This window comes from Pelobates fuscus, chromosome 3 (assembly GCF_036172605.1).
Source record: "Pelobates fuscus isolate aPelFus1 chromosome 3, aPelFus1.pri, whole genome shotgun sequence".
In the NCBI taxonomy this organism is placed as follows: Eukaryota; Metazoa; Chordata; class Amphibia; order Anura; family Pelobatidae; genus Pelobates; species Pelobates fuscus.
The window spans coordinates 383651604-383665087 of record NC_086319.1 but is presented as its reverse complement, the minus strand read 5'-3'; the positions used below and the strand labels follow the sequence as shown (position 1 = coordinate 383665087).

The following is a 13484-nucleotide window of genomic DNA, read 5'->3' as shown; positions in this document are numbered from 1 at the left end:
TTATTATTATAATGTTCAATTTATAAAAAAAAAAAGTTACTATGCACACTGTGTTGTAATGTTTTACCGAATGCAACAATAAAAACTATAAATGAGAAAAAAAAATTATAAAAAAAAAATGAATTCTCAAATTACATTTTGTATGAATTCCTCACTGATGCCATTACCATCTAGAAAAAGTGCTTAGTGGGGAACAGTAAAGAGATGTTTTTTAGAAATACCGTTCAGTTCTCATTGCATACCTTTCTTTCTGTGTACATTTTTTCGTATAAAAAAAATATAAAAATTTAAAGACATTTTTCCACTACTTGGCTTCAAATAGCTAAAAAATGTCCGTGATACTTAATTATGACCTGCAGTGTGTATAATACAATGTTATTAATATTTCTTGACATAATATATCTGACGCATTGCAGGCTATAAAGTTTAATTTATTAACCACTTCAGTGGTGGAGATCTCGTCTCTTTTTTCCCTTTTTACTCTCTACTATGAATCATCTTACAATCTCTTCTATCTCTTAACACTGTCACTTATCTTCTCTAATTGTCTCAAACCACAATTTAAATTCATTACTCACTTCCTTGTCACCTTCCCCTTTATGTACCATATTTTCCGGAACATGGCCTACAGATGGCAAAATTCTTCTGTCCAGCATTTCAGCTTCACTTTGACTGATCTCCAAGGCTATCAGAGATTAGGTTTCTGTCGCTTGTCCATCCAGGCCAAAAGCTGCATCTGCATCTTAAGGTAAGCTTAAGATCGAGTGCCAAACTATCTAGATGTCTTTCGAAAGATCCAGAGAATTCTTTGTACACATTGTTTGATACAACCCAATTTCATAATTTTTACAATCCAATTTCAGAATATATTATTTATCAGAGTTGCTGGTTTATATGCAAGACATGGGGAAGACATACATTTGGTTCCACCCTATTTATCATGTGGTCCCTAATATATCCTGGAATATCTACAGGGCACAGTAGATTCGCATTCGCTATATGATTACGTAATTGGCTTTAACACAATGTTCCATTTGTATAATGTTGGGCAGCTCTGTCTTTTTCAGGCAAATGTTGACCACCGCCCTTTATATAATATACAATATCTTGACATAATACCTAGATACACGGTTTCATACATAGTGCATCCCTGATATCACCACACAATGATGTGCAGTCGTATACAGATTTAATAGAAAACCCACCTAATAGTTTATTCAATGGATTTAAAAAATACCCTACTACAAAGCTGTCTGGGTGTATATTTGATGTGTCACTCAAGAATGCTTGTTCGTTTCAGAGCATTACAACTTCTTAGAGACCTACAACATTCTTGGCTACATGTATGGCATGGTATACAGCTATGTAACAAAAATTCAGATTACCCTGCAGAACATGGAATACACTTTCACACACTGTCCCATCTCATCATATAGAGCACTTCTGGTATAATGTAATGCTTTGTAGCAATCCATGAGGTCCTCACTCAGCCTAGAATGGTGTAGACATGTGCTTTACAGTAAGCAATGAATTGGCTGGGCTTTGCTGGTCCACATTGGTGGTTTAAGGAACACAGCAAACCAGGTATCTCATTGAAACCTTTCTTCTGATTTAGCTGTCTTCCCTGGTTTGAACTTTTCTACAAACTTCTCAACAATATTGCCGAGTATTTGGCGAAGGAGCAGGTAATATTCGCTTCTATGTTAAATTATCCATTAAATCCATTCCCTCGTTTTCCAAACTCCCAGTTCAGTCAATTTCTGTTATAAACTGTTGTCTCTCCCTTTTCACTCATTTGTTTTACCTTTATCCACTCTTTAGAAATTCTACTAACATATTTACTTGAGGGTAAACAGGTTAAGCATGTTAAGTAGCAATGTGAGTTTAGATCTACAGCCATGCAAGGTGCATCCTTGGTTAAAACAGAATTTTGGTCTCTGCTGTCTATAAGTTGGAATTTTCGTCTTATTACCAGCTCTTCCATAAAGTCCATAGGTAAACTGGACAAATATATCAAAATTTAGACTGTGTCCCCTGAGCTGTGATATTTATCTCCTAGTTCCTACTATTTGTGTTCTCTGTGTGATGTTTCTCTCCAGTTTCTGTCTGTCTTTACTCATCGTATATCTTCCCTCTAATTATAGTTCAATGAGGTGGACTTACTCCTGCAGGCCCTGTATCAGCACCCAGTTCCAGAGATCAACACAGCCCTGAGTCTGGAAATGGTGAGTCTTCTTCAATGTCAGGGCCAAGTAGAGCAAGAAACAAAGTTTAAACGAACATTCCAGGCTCGAACACCTCTATTTTAATGCAATATAAAAAAAATAAAAAGTCTTAGGCTTGTGTGTGGAGTCCGCAGGATATATTATTTATCAGGCTTGATAGACGGTATCCTATTCTTTGTCTTCTCAGTTGTCACACTTCATTACTCCTGATCCTACACGACTTCCATCCATCCCAGAGAATGTGAGTAATTTTGTGGCAGATATTTGAACCTCTCAATCTAGCTGTGAATTTCTCCCAAATGTTGACTCTTTACATAGTCATTCTCTGGAGCTTTATCTCCCAATCTCTACTTCTCTGCCTGGTCATTTTCTGGAGCTCTCTTTACTATGACTCTATTGTTCTTTCTGAAGCTTTGCTCTCTAGATCTCTCACTCTTTGGTGTTCTAGCTACCTGGGAATCTCTAAAGTCTGTTAGACATGTGTATTTCTCTAATATTCTCGTTCTAAGTATACAGCATACGATAATCTAGATCAGAGCTAGGCAACTTTCGACATATGTAGTGGGCTACATCTCCCATGATGCCCATTCAGTTATAATGGTGGCAAAGCATCATGAGATATCTAGTTGGTGTAGAGCCTTATCCTAATGCTCTCTCTTTGTCTCCCAGAGGAACCTGACTGAATTCATGGTGGCTGTTCATGTAGACACAATGCTGCAGTTGTATTCTAGCCTTCTGTATGAGCGAAGAATTCTCATTACCTGCACCAAACTCAGCACTGTGAGTACCTTAAGTGTGTTAAAAATTATCATACCTGTGATACAGCGTGTTCAAGTATCTTGAATGTGCTCCACCATCATCCCACGGTGTCATATCACATACCCTATGGAATGCTATAATCACATCTGAATTATTACAGTCATGTGTTAGGATCACATCATGTCTGTGTCCAAATATCTTAGTATTGTATATATTACACATGGTAATCATGCTGCAGTACCATTAGTGTGTTTTTCCTGTATCTTACTATTATAATTCTACAATGCATGTGCTTCACTCATGTCATGCATGTTTTCCAGGGTCATGTAAGTATACCTGTATTTTACATGCAGTTTGCCATGGTATCCCTATTTTATAAATGCATTTTATCTTTATGGCCATCTTTGTGTTAAAGCTGTATCTCCTACCTCTTATATTATCCCACATTATGTCTTTATTCATCCGTGTTACCCTCCATAACTAATTATTTGCGTGTTGAATGTATCATGACACGGGACTGTTTTGGCTTTGCAGCATGTTTTAGGTTTTAATTCTAGTTTTAGATCCATTACATGTCATAACCCATGTTCCTTGCATGTTCTCTGGCAGCTCACAGCATGTGTACATGCCTCTGCAGCCCTGCTGTACCCCATGTATTGGCAGCACATCTACATTCCCACACTACCACCCCATCTACTGGATTACATCGGGTTAGAACCTGCATTATAACTGTATCTCTCTCCATCTGTATCTCCGCCAGTGTCTGTGTCTCTCTATAATTGTATCTCTGCTGGTTCTTGTATCTCTCACTTTCTGATTGTATCTCGCAGTATCTGTATCTCTCACTACATGACTGTATCTCTGCCAGTGTCTGTATCTCTCACTGTCTGATTGTATCTCTGCCAGTGTCTGTATCTCTCTCCATCTGTATCTCCGCCAGTGTCTGTGTCTCTCTATCATTGTATCTCTGCTGGTTCTTGTATCTCTCACTGTCTGATTGTATCTCTGCCAGTGTCTGTATCTCTAACTAAATGATTGTATCTCTGCCAGTGTCTGTATCTCTCACTACATGACTGTATCTCTGCCAGTGTCTGTGTCTCTCACTGTCTGATTGTATCTCTGCCAGTGTCTGTATCTCTCACTGTCTGATTGTATCTCTGCCAGTATCTGTATCTCTCACTATCTGATTGTATCTCTGCCAGTGTCTGTGTCTCTCACTGTCTGATTGTATCTCTGCCAGTGTCTGTATCTCTAACTAAATGATTGTATCTCTGCCAGTGTCTGTATCTCTCACTACATGACTGTATCTCTGCCAGTGTCTGTGTCTCTCACTGTCTGATTGTATCTCTGCCAGTGTCTGTATCTCTCACTGTCTGATTGTATCTCTGCCAGTGTCTGTATCTCTCACTACATGACTGTATCTCTGCCAGTGTCTGTGTCTCTCACTGTCTGATTGTATCTCTGCCAGTGTCTGTATCTCTCACTGTCTGATTGTATCTCTGCCAGTGTCTGTGTCTCTCACTGTCTGATTGTATCTCTGCCAGTGTCTGTGTCTCTCACTGTCTGATTGTATCTCTGCCAGTGTCTGTGTCTCTCACTGTCTGATTGTATCTCTGCCAGTGTCTGTGTCTCTCACTGTCTGATTGTATCTCTGCCAGTGTCTGTATCTCTCACTATCTGATTGTATCTCTGCCAGTGTCTGTATCTCTCTCCATCTGTATCTCCGCCAGTGTATGTGTCTCTCTATCATTGTATCTCTGCTGGTTCTTGTATCTCTCACTATCTGATTGTATCTCTGCCAGTGTCTGTATCTCTAACTAAATGATTGTATCTCTGCCAGTGTCTGTATCTCTCACTGTCTGATTGTATCTCTGCCAGTGTCTGTATCTCTCACTATCTGATTGTATCTCTGTCAGTGTCTGTATCTCTCACTGTCTGATTGTATCTCCGCCAGTGTCTGTATCTTTCACTGTCTGATTGTATCTCTTTCAGTGTCTGTATCTCCCACTGTCTGATTGTATCTCTGCCAGTGTCTGTATCTCTCACTGTCTGATTGTATCTCTGCCAGTGTCTGTATCTCTCACTGTCTGATTGTATCTCTGACAGTGTCTGTATCTCTCACTGTCTGATTGTATCTCTGCCAGTATCTGTATCTCCCACTGTCTGATTGTATCTCTGCCAGTGTCTGTATCTCCCACTGTCTGATTGTATCTCTGCCAGTGTCTGTATCTCTCACTGTCTGATTGTATCTCTGCCAGTGTCTGTATCTCTCACTGTCTGATTGTATCTCTGACAGTGTCTGTATCTCTCACTGTCTGATTGTGTCTGTATCTCTTACTACATGACTGTATCTCTGCCAGTGTCTGTATCTCTCACTGTCTGATTGTATCTCTTTCAGTGTCTGTATCTCTCACTGTCTGATTGTATCTCTGCCAGTGTCTGTATCTCTGTCACTATCAGTATCTGTCTATGATTGTATATCTGTCTGTATCTCTCACTCACTGTATTCATCTCTATAACTGGTTGTGTCTATACCATCTGATATCTGTCACTGTTTGTATGCATATATCTGAAATTGTCGATTTATCTCTCTGTCTCACAAAGAAGGTGAATTCCACGTCTAGGTGTTAAAAAGAACCTCGGAGAGATTAGTGGGTGATAGGAGGAAATGCCTTGTGGCCATCTGTTATCCTCATTTAGAGAGCACGTCCTAGAGCGGTACACTTAGTTAGAAAGATGATCACTCTCTTTATTTAGCTTACAGCATGGCTAGCAAGTATTACTTACTATATGGCTTGCATTACAAGTGCTATTCAGAAAGGGTGAATAATGAAGATATTAATGAACTATTGTTGGCCTTTCTTGTATAGCACTCTGTGTACCACTGTTGAGAGTTGGCCATGTTTACTCCAAATTATTTTACTTGTTTACCTAAGGACATATCAGTTGTAGGGGCTCTGGTATGGACATGGTGAATGCTCCTCTAATTTTAAAGAAGGCCTGGTTTGATTGATTCTCTGACAGCAGTCTGGAGTGGTGCAGTGATTGCTGCAGACACATGGTGGGCATGAGTCCAACAACAAAGACAATGGCTTTTGTGACTTAGATACCCTACTCCAACAGAGTACCTCTGCCATGTCAGCTTCCAGACCCAGTCGCCGAAGTTTGAGTCTTTGAGGACCTTTTATGCCACACCAGGCTGCAAGCCTCTCCAAAGGTCCATGGCACGGAAGCTTCAGTCACAGCTTTGGTCTTAGCAGTTCCATCACTTAGGTTCTGTTATAGTGTATCTTGAATGATCTCACATCCGTGTAATGTGGCTCGAGAATGGCAGCCTTTTTTCCAGTGACTTTGGAGAGTTTGAGGTGGGTGTATGATATTCTGCCTAAATTAATCTTGTATTTTATTAGACCTATCCACAGCTGGACTTATGGAAGTGCCAGTGGAGTTTGTGTAGTTTAGTAAAATTATGATTTGCCTGAGTTTCCAAGCAAGACTGATTCATCCTTGTGCATGTGATCATCGTCCTTATTCCCAGTACATTCCCAGTACTTTCTATCATGCCTTATTTAAAGTTGTTGTGCTTTCCTCTCTGACAAGATCATTTGGAATATTTGTGTTCATCAACGAACCAATTTTGTGGTGTCAGTGCCTTGACGTTAGGTTTGTAGAGTTGGGTCAGTCTTACACTACTTATGCTAGAGTTATGACGCAAGAGGCCAGTTCTTCACTGTTTATCACTGTGTGTCGGCTTGGAGTTGATATGATTTTATCTTCAAAACTGTATTTAGCATAATCTTTTCCCTTTTCTTTTTTCAGAGCCCCAATGCCTTACTTGATTGGTGTACACAGCAGTCTAATGGAGGTTAGTCTTCTCGTGGACTTCAGTTAAAACAATTGGGGTGAATTCCTGAGGAGCTTACAGAGACTACATTTGGACAACGTGATTTTAAACGTTGTCATCTCAAAATATGATAATCCTTTCATTAAGCTTTGAAAGGAAATGGATTTTTTTTAAAAATAAGTATCTGTAAACAAAGAGAAAAACCGTATCCCTACATTTAGTTTATGACAGAATCCTTCAGTCATACACATGTACCTTGCGATAGACCATGTTTGAAAACATATAGTCTCAGGTCTTCCCTGGTTCACTTCCTGTACAAAAATGTTTGTTTTTTTACATATAATTTATGTTAATAAAAAAAACATTTTTCCTTTCAAAACTTGATAAAATGATTATTATTTGAAAAAATATTTTAAAGTGACAGTTGTCCTTAGACTGTATTTTCTACTCTCATACCAGTACATGTGTAGGTGTTTGGGGCTGTAATTTTCATCCTGTGGTGAATGTGATCTATTTAATCCCCTCAACAAGTCTATTTCCCACAGCAAATGAACACCAAGACTATGGAAGAAGTGGTGATTTTTAACGTGGACACGAACAGCCTAGAAACGCCTTTTCAAGACTTGCAGAACCTGCCCCCCAATGTGGTGAGAACTGCTCTAAAATGCTCCTCTAGTCATTGCCACTCTCTGTCGACGTGACTGATCATGTAATAAACTATAATGTAGAGTTCCATCTAATTTAAAAATAACTCAAAATGTAATATGATAAAATAAATTGAAATAACAGCAACTTTTATTGTAAGATAAAATACTTGTAACCAGTGTAACAAATACAATTTATTTCCCTATATTGACACAGGACACCCTACACCACAGATAATGATGTATATAGTAACCACATAAAGTCTGTTTTTTGGGGGGTGGAGGTTCAATTGAGTGAAGTATTCTTTCTAGAGAGGGAAGGCCCTATTCGTACTATACAGTTGCAAGAAAAAGTATGTGAACCCTTTGGAATGATATGGATTTCTGCACAAATTGGTCATAAAATGTGATCTGATCATCATCTAAGTCAGAACAATAGACAATCACAGTCTGCTTAAACTAGTAACACACAAAGAATGAAATGTTGCCATGTTTTTATTGAACACACCATGTAAACATTCACAGTGCAGGTGTGAAAAGTATGTGAACCCTTGGAATTAATAACTGGTTGAACCTCCTTTGGCAGCAATAACTTCAACCAAACGTTTCCTTTAGTTGCAGATCAGACATGCACAACGGTCAGGAGTAATTCTTGACCATTCCTCTTTACAGAACTGTTACAGTTCAGCAATATTCTTGGGATGTCTAGTGTGAATCGCTTTCTTGAGGTCATGCCACAGCATCTCAATCAGGTTGAGGTCAGGACTCTGACCGGGCCACTTCAGAAGGCGTATTTTCTTCTGTTTAAGCCATTCTGTTGTTGATTTACTTCTATGCTTTGGGTCCTGTTGCAACACCGATCTTCTGTTGAGCTTTAGCTGGTAGACAGATGGCCTTTCGTTCTCCTGCAAAATGTCTTGATAAACTTGGGAATTCATTTTTCCTTCGATGATAGCAATCCGTCCAGGCCCTGACGCAGCAAAGCAGCCCCAAACCATGATGCCCCCACCACCATACTTCACAGTTGGGATGAGGTTTTGATGTTGGTGTGCTGTGCCTCTTTTTCGCCACACATAGTGTTGTGTGTTTCTTCCAAACAACTCAACTTTGGTTTCATCTGTCCACAGAATATTTTGCCAGTACTGCTGTGGAACATCCAGGTGCTCTTGTGCAAACTGTAAACGTGCAGCAATGTTTTGTTTGGACAGCAGTGGCTTCCTCTGTGGTATCCTCCCATGAAATCCATTCTTGTTTAGTGTTTTACGTACTATAGATTCGCTAACAGGGATGTTAGCATTTGCCAGTGACTTTTGTAAGTCTTTAGCTGACACTCTAGGATTCTTCTTCACCTCATTGAGCAGTCTGCGCTGTGCTCCTGCAGTCATCTTTACAGGACGGCCACTCCTAGGGAGAGTAGCAGCAGTGCTGAACTTTCTCCATTTATAGACAATTTGTCTTACCGTGGACTGATGAACAGCAAGGCTTTTGGAGATACTTTTATAACCCTTTCCAGCTTTATGCAAGTCAACAATTCTTAAGTGTAGGTCTTCTGAGAGCTCTTTTGTGCAAGGCATCATTCACATCAGGCAATGCTTCTTGTGAAAAGCAAACCCAGAACTGGTGTGTATTTTTTATAGGGCAGCTGTAACCAACACCTCCAATCTCATCTCATTGATTGGAGTCCAGTTGGCTGACATCTCACTCTAATTAGCTCTTGGAGATGTCATTAGTCTAGGGGTTCACATACTTTTTCCACCTGCACTGTGAATGTTTACATGGTGTGTTCACTAAAAACATGGCAACATTTCATTCTTTGTGTGTTATTAGTTTAAGCAGACTGTGATTGTCTATTGTTGTGACTTAGATAATGATCAGATCACATTTTATGACCAATTTGTGCAGAAATCCATATTATTCCAAAGGGTTCACATACTTTTTCTTGCAACTGTATATCTTTCTTACATTGCAGCGTTATGTTAAACGGATCAATAAGTCCAGTTCACTCATATTAAACCCCCTCACATTTGTCCCCCATTAGGTCTCTCTGCTAAAGCTCCGTCTAAGGAAACAGTCAGCGCTGATGGGTGATGGGGTGTCCAAAGTTTTTCTGAAAGCTCAGGCAATGCTGTTTGGTGGATACAGAGATGCCCTCATCTGTACTCCGGTATGTTAAAGGACCACAGATACAGTATTCATTACATGCTGGCTGTTCCTAATTCCAGATTACTGCTAAATGTTCTATAATACGTCCTGTAATTCATGCTGACACAATCTATATTGTCCTTTAGTCTTTGTCTAATTTGAATCTCTATTTTCTCTGTCATTTATCCCGCACAGTGAAAGTTGTTCCCATAAATGATCACATATGCGGTTTCCTGTTTTGATTATCGATGCCATAACAATGCATTAGTTCACATCTTGTCCATTTCCCACAAAACAATGGCGTGTGTGTGGGCTACAGGCATAACAACACTATTATGCCATGCCCTGTGTGCCCATGTTAGACCTGTGCACGGCGCAATTAGTTTGGCCGCATTTTCCCATTATTTGGTGAAAAGTGGCCAACAGAGGGAAAAACAGAAGGAGCAGTATAAAAACCAGACTATATTAGCTGTTGGGCCAAATTCCTTATCTCTAAAGCATCAAGCAGATGTAAATTCAAGCAAACAACTAGAACGATGCCTAACATTTGGGTTTTGGAGTTCCCCCTGTGGCGCCAAATAAAAAAAAAAAGAGGACTGATAGCTAGGGCAACATAGAATAAATGCTGATTTTATTTACAGAACAAGGGAGAGGTGACCTCTAGAGGGAAAAAGGAGGAGCAATATACAAATCTATATTTATATGTTTAATATATTATATATATTAAACATATAAATACAGTTACTCCTCACTTACTGTAGATCGAATTGGTCGGTAAGTGAGGAGTTAAGGGATTCTCTGCTCTGCTGCGTTCTTCTATGTTCGGGCAAATTTCCCCGAACATAGATTTAAGGGATTTCCTGCTCTGGTGCGCATGTCTGTGTTCAGTGATATTTCCCCGAACATAGATGAACGCACAAGAGTAGTAAATCCCTCTATTCTATGTTTGGGCAAATTTTCCCGTACATAGAAGAGCGCAGCAGAGCAAGGAATCCCTCTTACCACCCCGCGAGAGAGATGGTCATAAGTGCGAGCCGTCGTAAAACAGGTAGGTCGCAAAACGAAGACCACCTGTATATATTTGTATATTGCTCCTTGTTTTTCCCTCTATAGGTCACCTCTCCCTTGCTCTGTTAATAAAATCAGCATTTAGTGGCCGTTCCCCTTGCTATCCATCCTCTTTTTTCCCATCAATCAGCTCTTATTTTTATTCTTTGGCACCACAGGGAGAGCTTCAAAACCTGAATGTTAGGAGTCGTTCTAGTTGTTTGCTTAACTTTACACCCGCATGACGCTTCAGAGATAAGGAATTTGCCCCAGGGTGACAGGACTCCACTTAACCAAAAAACAGCACTATAGACACAAGTCTCTAACACCAAGACGGCACCCAGAAACCAGGGCATCCAGGGGAACTCCAAAGCAACATCCTCCCCGCACCATGGCATGTCCCACTAGGACCCTTCCCACTCTTCTCATAACCACCCAAAAGCCCACAGACAATGCCAGAACTAATATACACTAACTTAATGGCATACACGGCTTGTCTGCACACCCACGATGGAGCCCAACACAGAAACACCTGATACCAGGTGAACGGAAGCAAGCCCTACACCGTCCATAAGTGGATAACCCATAAGTCCGTTAACCCTAGTCAAACCTAACCCGGCTTAAATAATCTACAACATATTCAACAAAATTAACAGCGCAGTCCTTTTATAAAGCTGTGCGACTGGCAAAATAATCTGTTTTGATTGCAACCTAACTTGGAAAAGACTGCACAACTGTATCATACTGTATTAGCTACTGTTACATGTTTACAAACCCTCCCTGTTTGTATGTTTATCCAACTCTATAACAAACTGTTTTCTCGTTGCACAAACACTTAATAACTGTTGTGTCTTTCAAAATACAAAAATAAATATTTTTTAAAAAGAGATGAGGAATTTGGCCAAACAGCTTATATAGTCTAGTTTTCAGGGTCTTCTACCAATACTATTGAATATTCAATCCCTATGTTACACACCCAGTACTGACAAAGGGGTTTTGGCACAGTTAATGGTACAGATCTCTCTTCTCACCAATATGGTAGAGACTTCAGTCCCTGACAAATACTTCATACACCACCCATCCAACCACCTGGGAACAGAATGCATAACAACTGGGACCTGTTATGTGGCAAAGGGCCACGACTGCACGTTAAAATGTCAGGTTAGTAAATAACCATGTAGGTGTACTGAAAAAATCCTAGTCATTTCACGTTTTCTTATCCACACAGGGCGAACCCATATCTTTTTGTCAGGAGTCCTTCCTGAACAACAAGTGCAGTGCAATGAGGGGTTTTCTTCAGAACGCAGTCCATCTCCAGCTATTTAACCAGGTATGTGATAAAAACACAGTATTAGCTCAAATTGGCATGGAGCTGGCTAAGCATTCTGGGAAATGGGCTACGGAGACGCCAGGAAATGCCATTGTTAGACGTCACCGATCCATCATGAAAATATCTTACTTGTCATACAGTTTTCTAACAACTTTAAAGTGGATATAACACAAGTCCGATACAGGTTTAAATGTTTATTTTTAACATACTTCATTATTTTGTTTTGTGTATTTACATTAACATAATGTCATTCTGATGTCACACAGCCTTCTAGTATGGCACGGTCAAAGGGTGTAAAATATATATTAATGTCCACTTCTCATGATTTCTGACTCTCCTTGGATGAATTTCCTAATCCATATTAAGAGGGTTATACGCAGAACTGTGAATCATGGATTTAGTTAGGAGGAAAATGTGAACATCAGTGAATCAAAATGGCAAGCACATTGACCTGCTTAGTCAGCTAAGTGGATCTGATTTCACATGGCATTCTGCTTCTTAAACGGGATTTACATCAAGAGAGTATATGGGACAGTTCATGTGACAGTTCACATTTCAGAGCCATATCTTTGTATACATGAATCCATTTTGAATCTGCAAAAACCCGTACTTTCATCTAACCTGTAAAAGAGATCCGCCATTTTTTCCTGGATATATATCACCTCTTTAAGCTGAAGGACAGTAAATCCATAGGTCCACCCGGCACGCAATATGCAATTCACAATCTGTCACAGAGAACTTAGCCAATCATCAAAGACAAATCTCAAATTAACGGCACCAATTAATTTAAGAGTCCGATGGTTTGACAGATGTTCATGAAAATATGATGGACCTGGCTAGCTACCTCCATGAATATTCTTAAACACGTTAAGGTTGAATATTCATAAGCACGTTCAGGTTGATTATTCATAAACACGTTAAGGAATGCAGGAATTATAAGCACAATCACTTCACTGACGTTCACAAAAAAAATTACAAAAATAGCAAATAGGACATCTCTGGTGAGCAAGTGGGACGTTATATGACAAACCCCGGCATCTAATACACGTATGTACTTGTACTAAAGAGGAAACGGCATTGAGAAAGTGCAGAATTTATTTTGGTCACCGTTTTGGATGGTTTTTGGGGTCTTTGTTATGCTTGACAAAGATAGGCTTACAGTAGTATAACAGACCTTCACAACAGCAGCCAGATCTTACTAGTCCCAAGTGCGGGAGATAATAAAATGACAAAATGGCAACAATTATTCAGAACCATTCTAGAACTGTTAGGTGTAATTGACCCTGATAAAGCTCCCAAACGTAAGATTTGTGTTGTAGAAGGGCCATAAAAAGGTTGTTAAAAAAAAAGGGATTAACATTAAATACAGCAAGTATAAGTCAGAAACGGCTATCATATTGAGAAAACAGTTAAAAAGAAAGGATGTAGCTGTGTTAATGCCACAATTACTGGATAACAAAAGGTTTGCTATAATGTGGGCAATTTAAAAAAAA

At 39.6% G+C, this 13484-nt stretch overlaps 1 protein-coding gene across 2 annotated transcripts in view; it reads left to right on the top strand.

Moving 5' to 3' along the window:
* DENND1C (DENN domain containing 1C) overlaps positions 1-13484 on the top strand; it is a 63720-nt gene that overhangs the window by 31659 nt on the left and 18577 nt on the right. For both annotated transcript variants that reach the window (XM_063449636.1, XM_063449635.1), the window contains exons 5-14: positions 632-748; positions 1616-1685; positions 2145-2225; positions 2413-2466; positions 2895-3005; positions 3594-3694; positions 6804-6849; positions 7374-7475; positions 9511-9636; positions 11890-11991. In XM_063449636.1, the coding sequence (XP_063305706.1) occupies positions 632-748; positions 1616-1685; positions 2145-2225; positions 2413-2466; positions 2895-3005; positions 3594-3694; positions 6804-6849; positions 7374-7475; positions 9511-9636; positions 11890-11991 (910 nt within the window). The remainder of the gene's footprint in view (positions 1-631; positions 749-1615; positions 1686-2144; positions 2226-2412; positions 2467-2894; positions 3006-3593; positions 3695-6803; positions 6850-7373; positions 7476-9510; positions 9637-11889; positions 11992-13484) is intronic.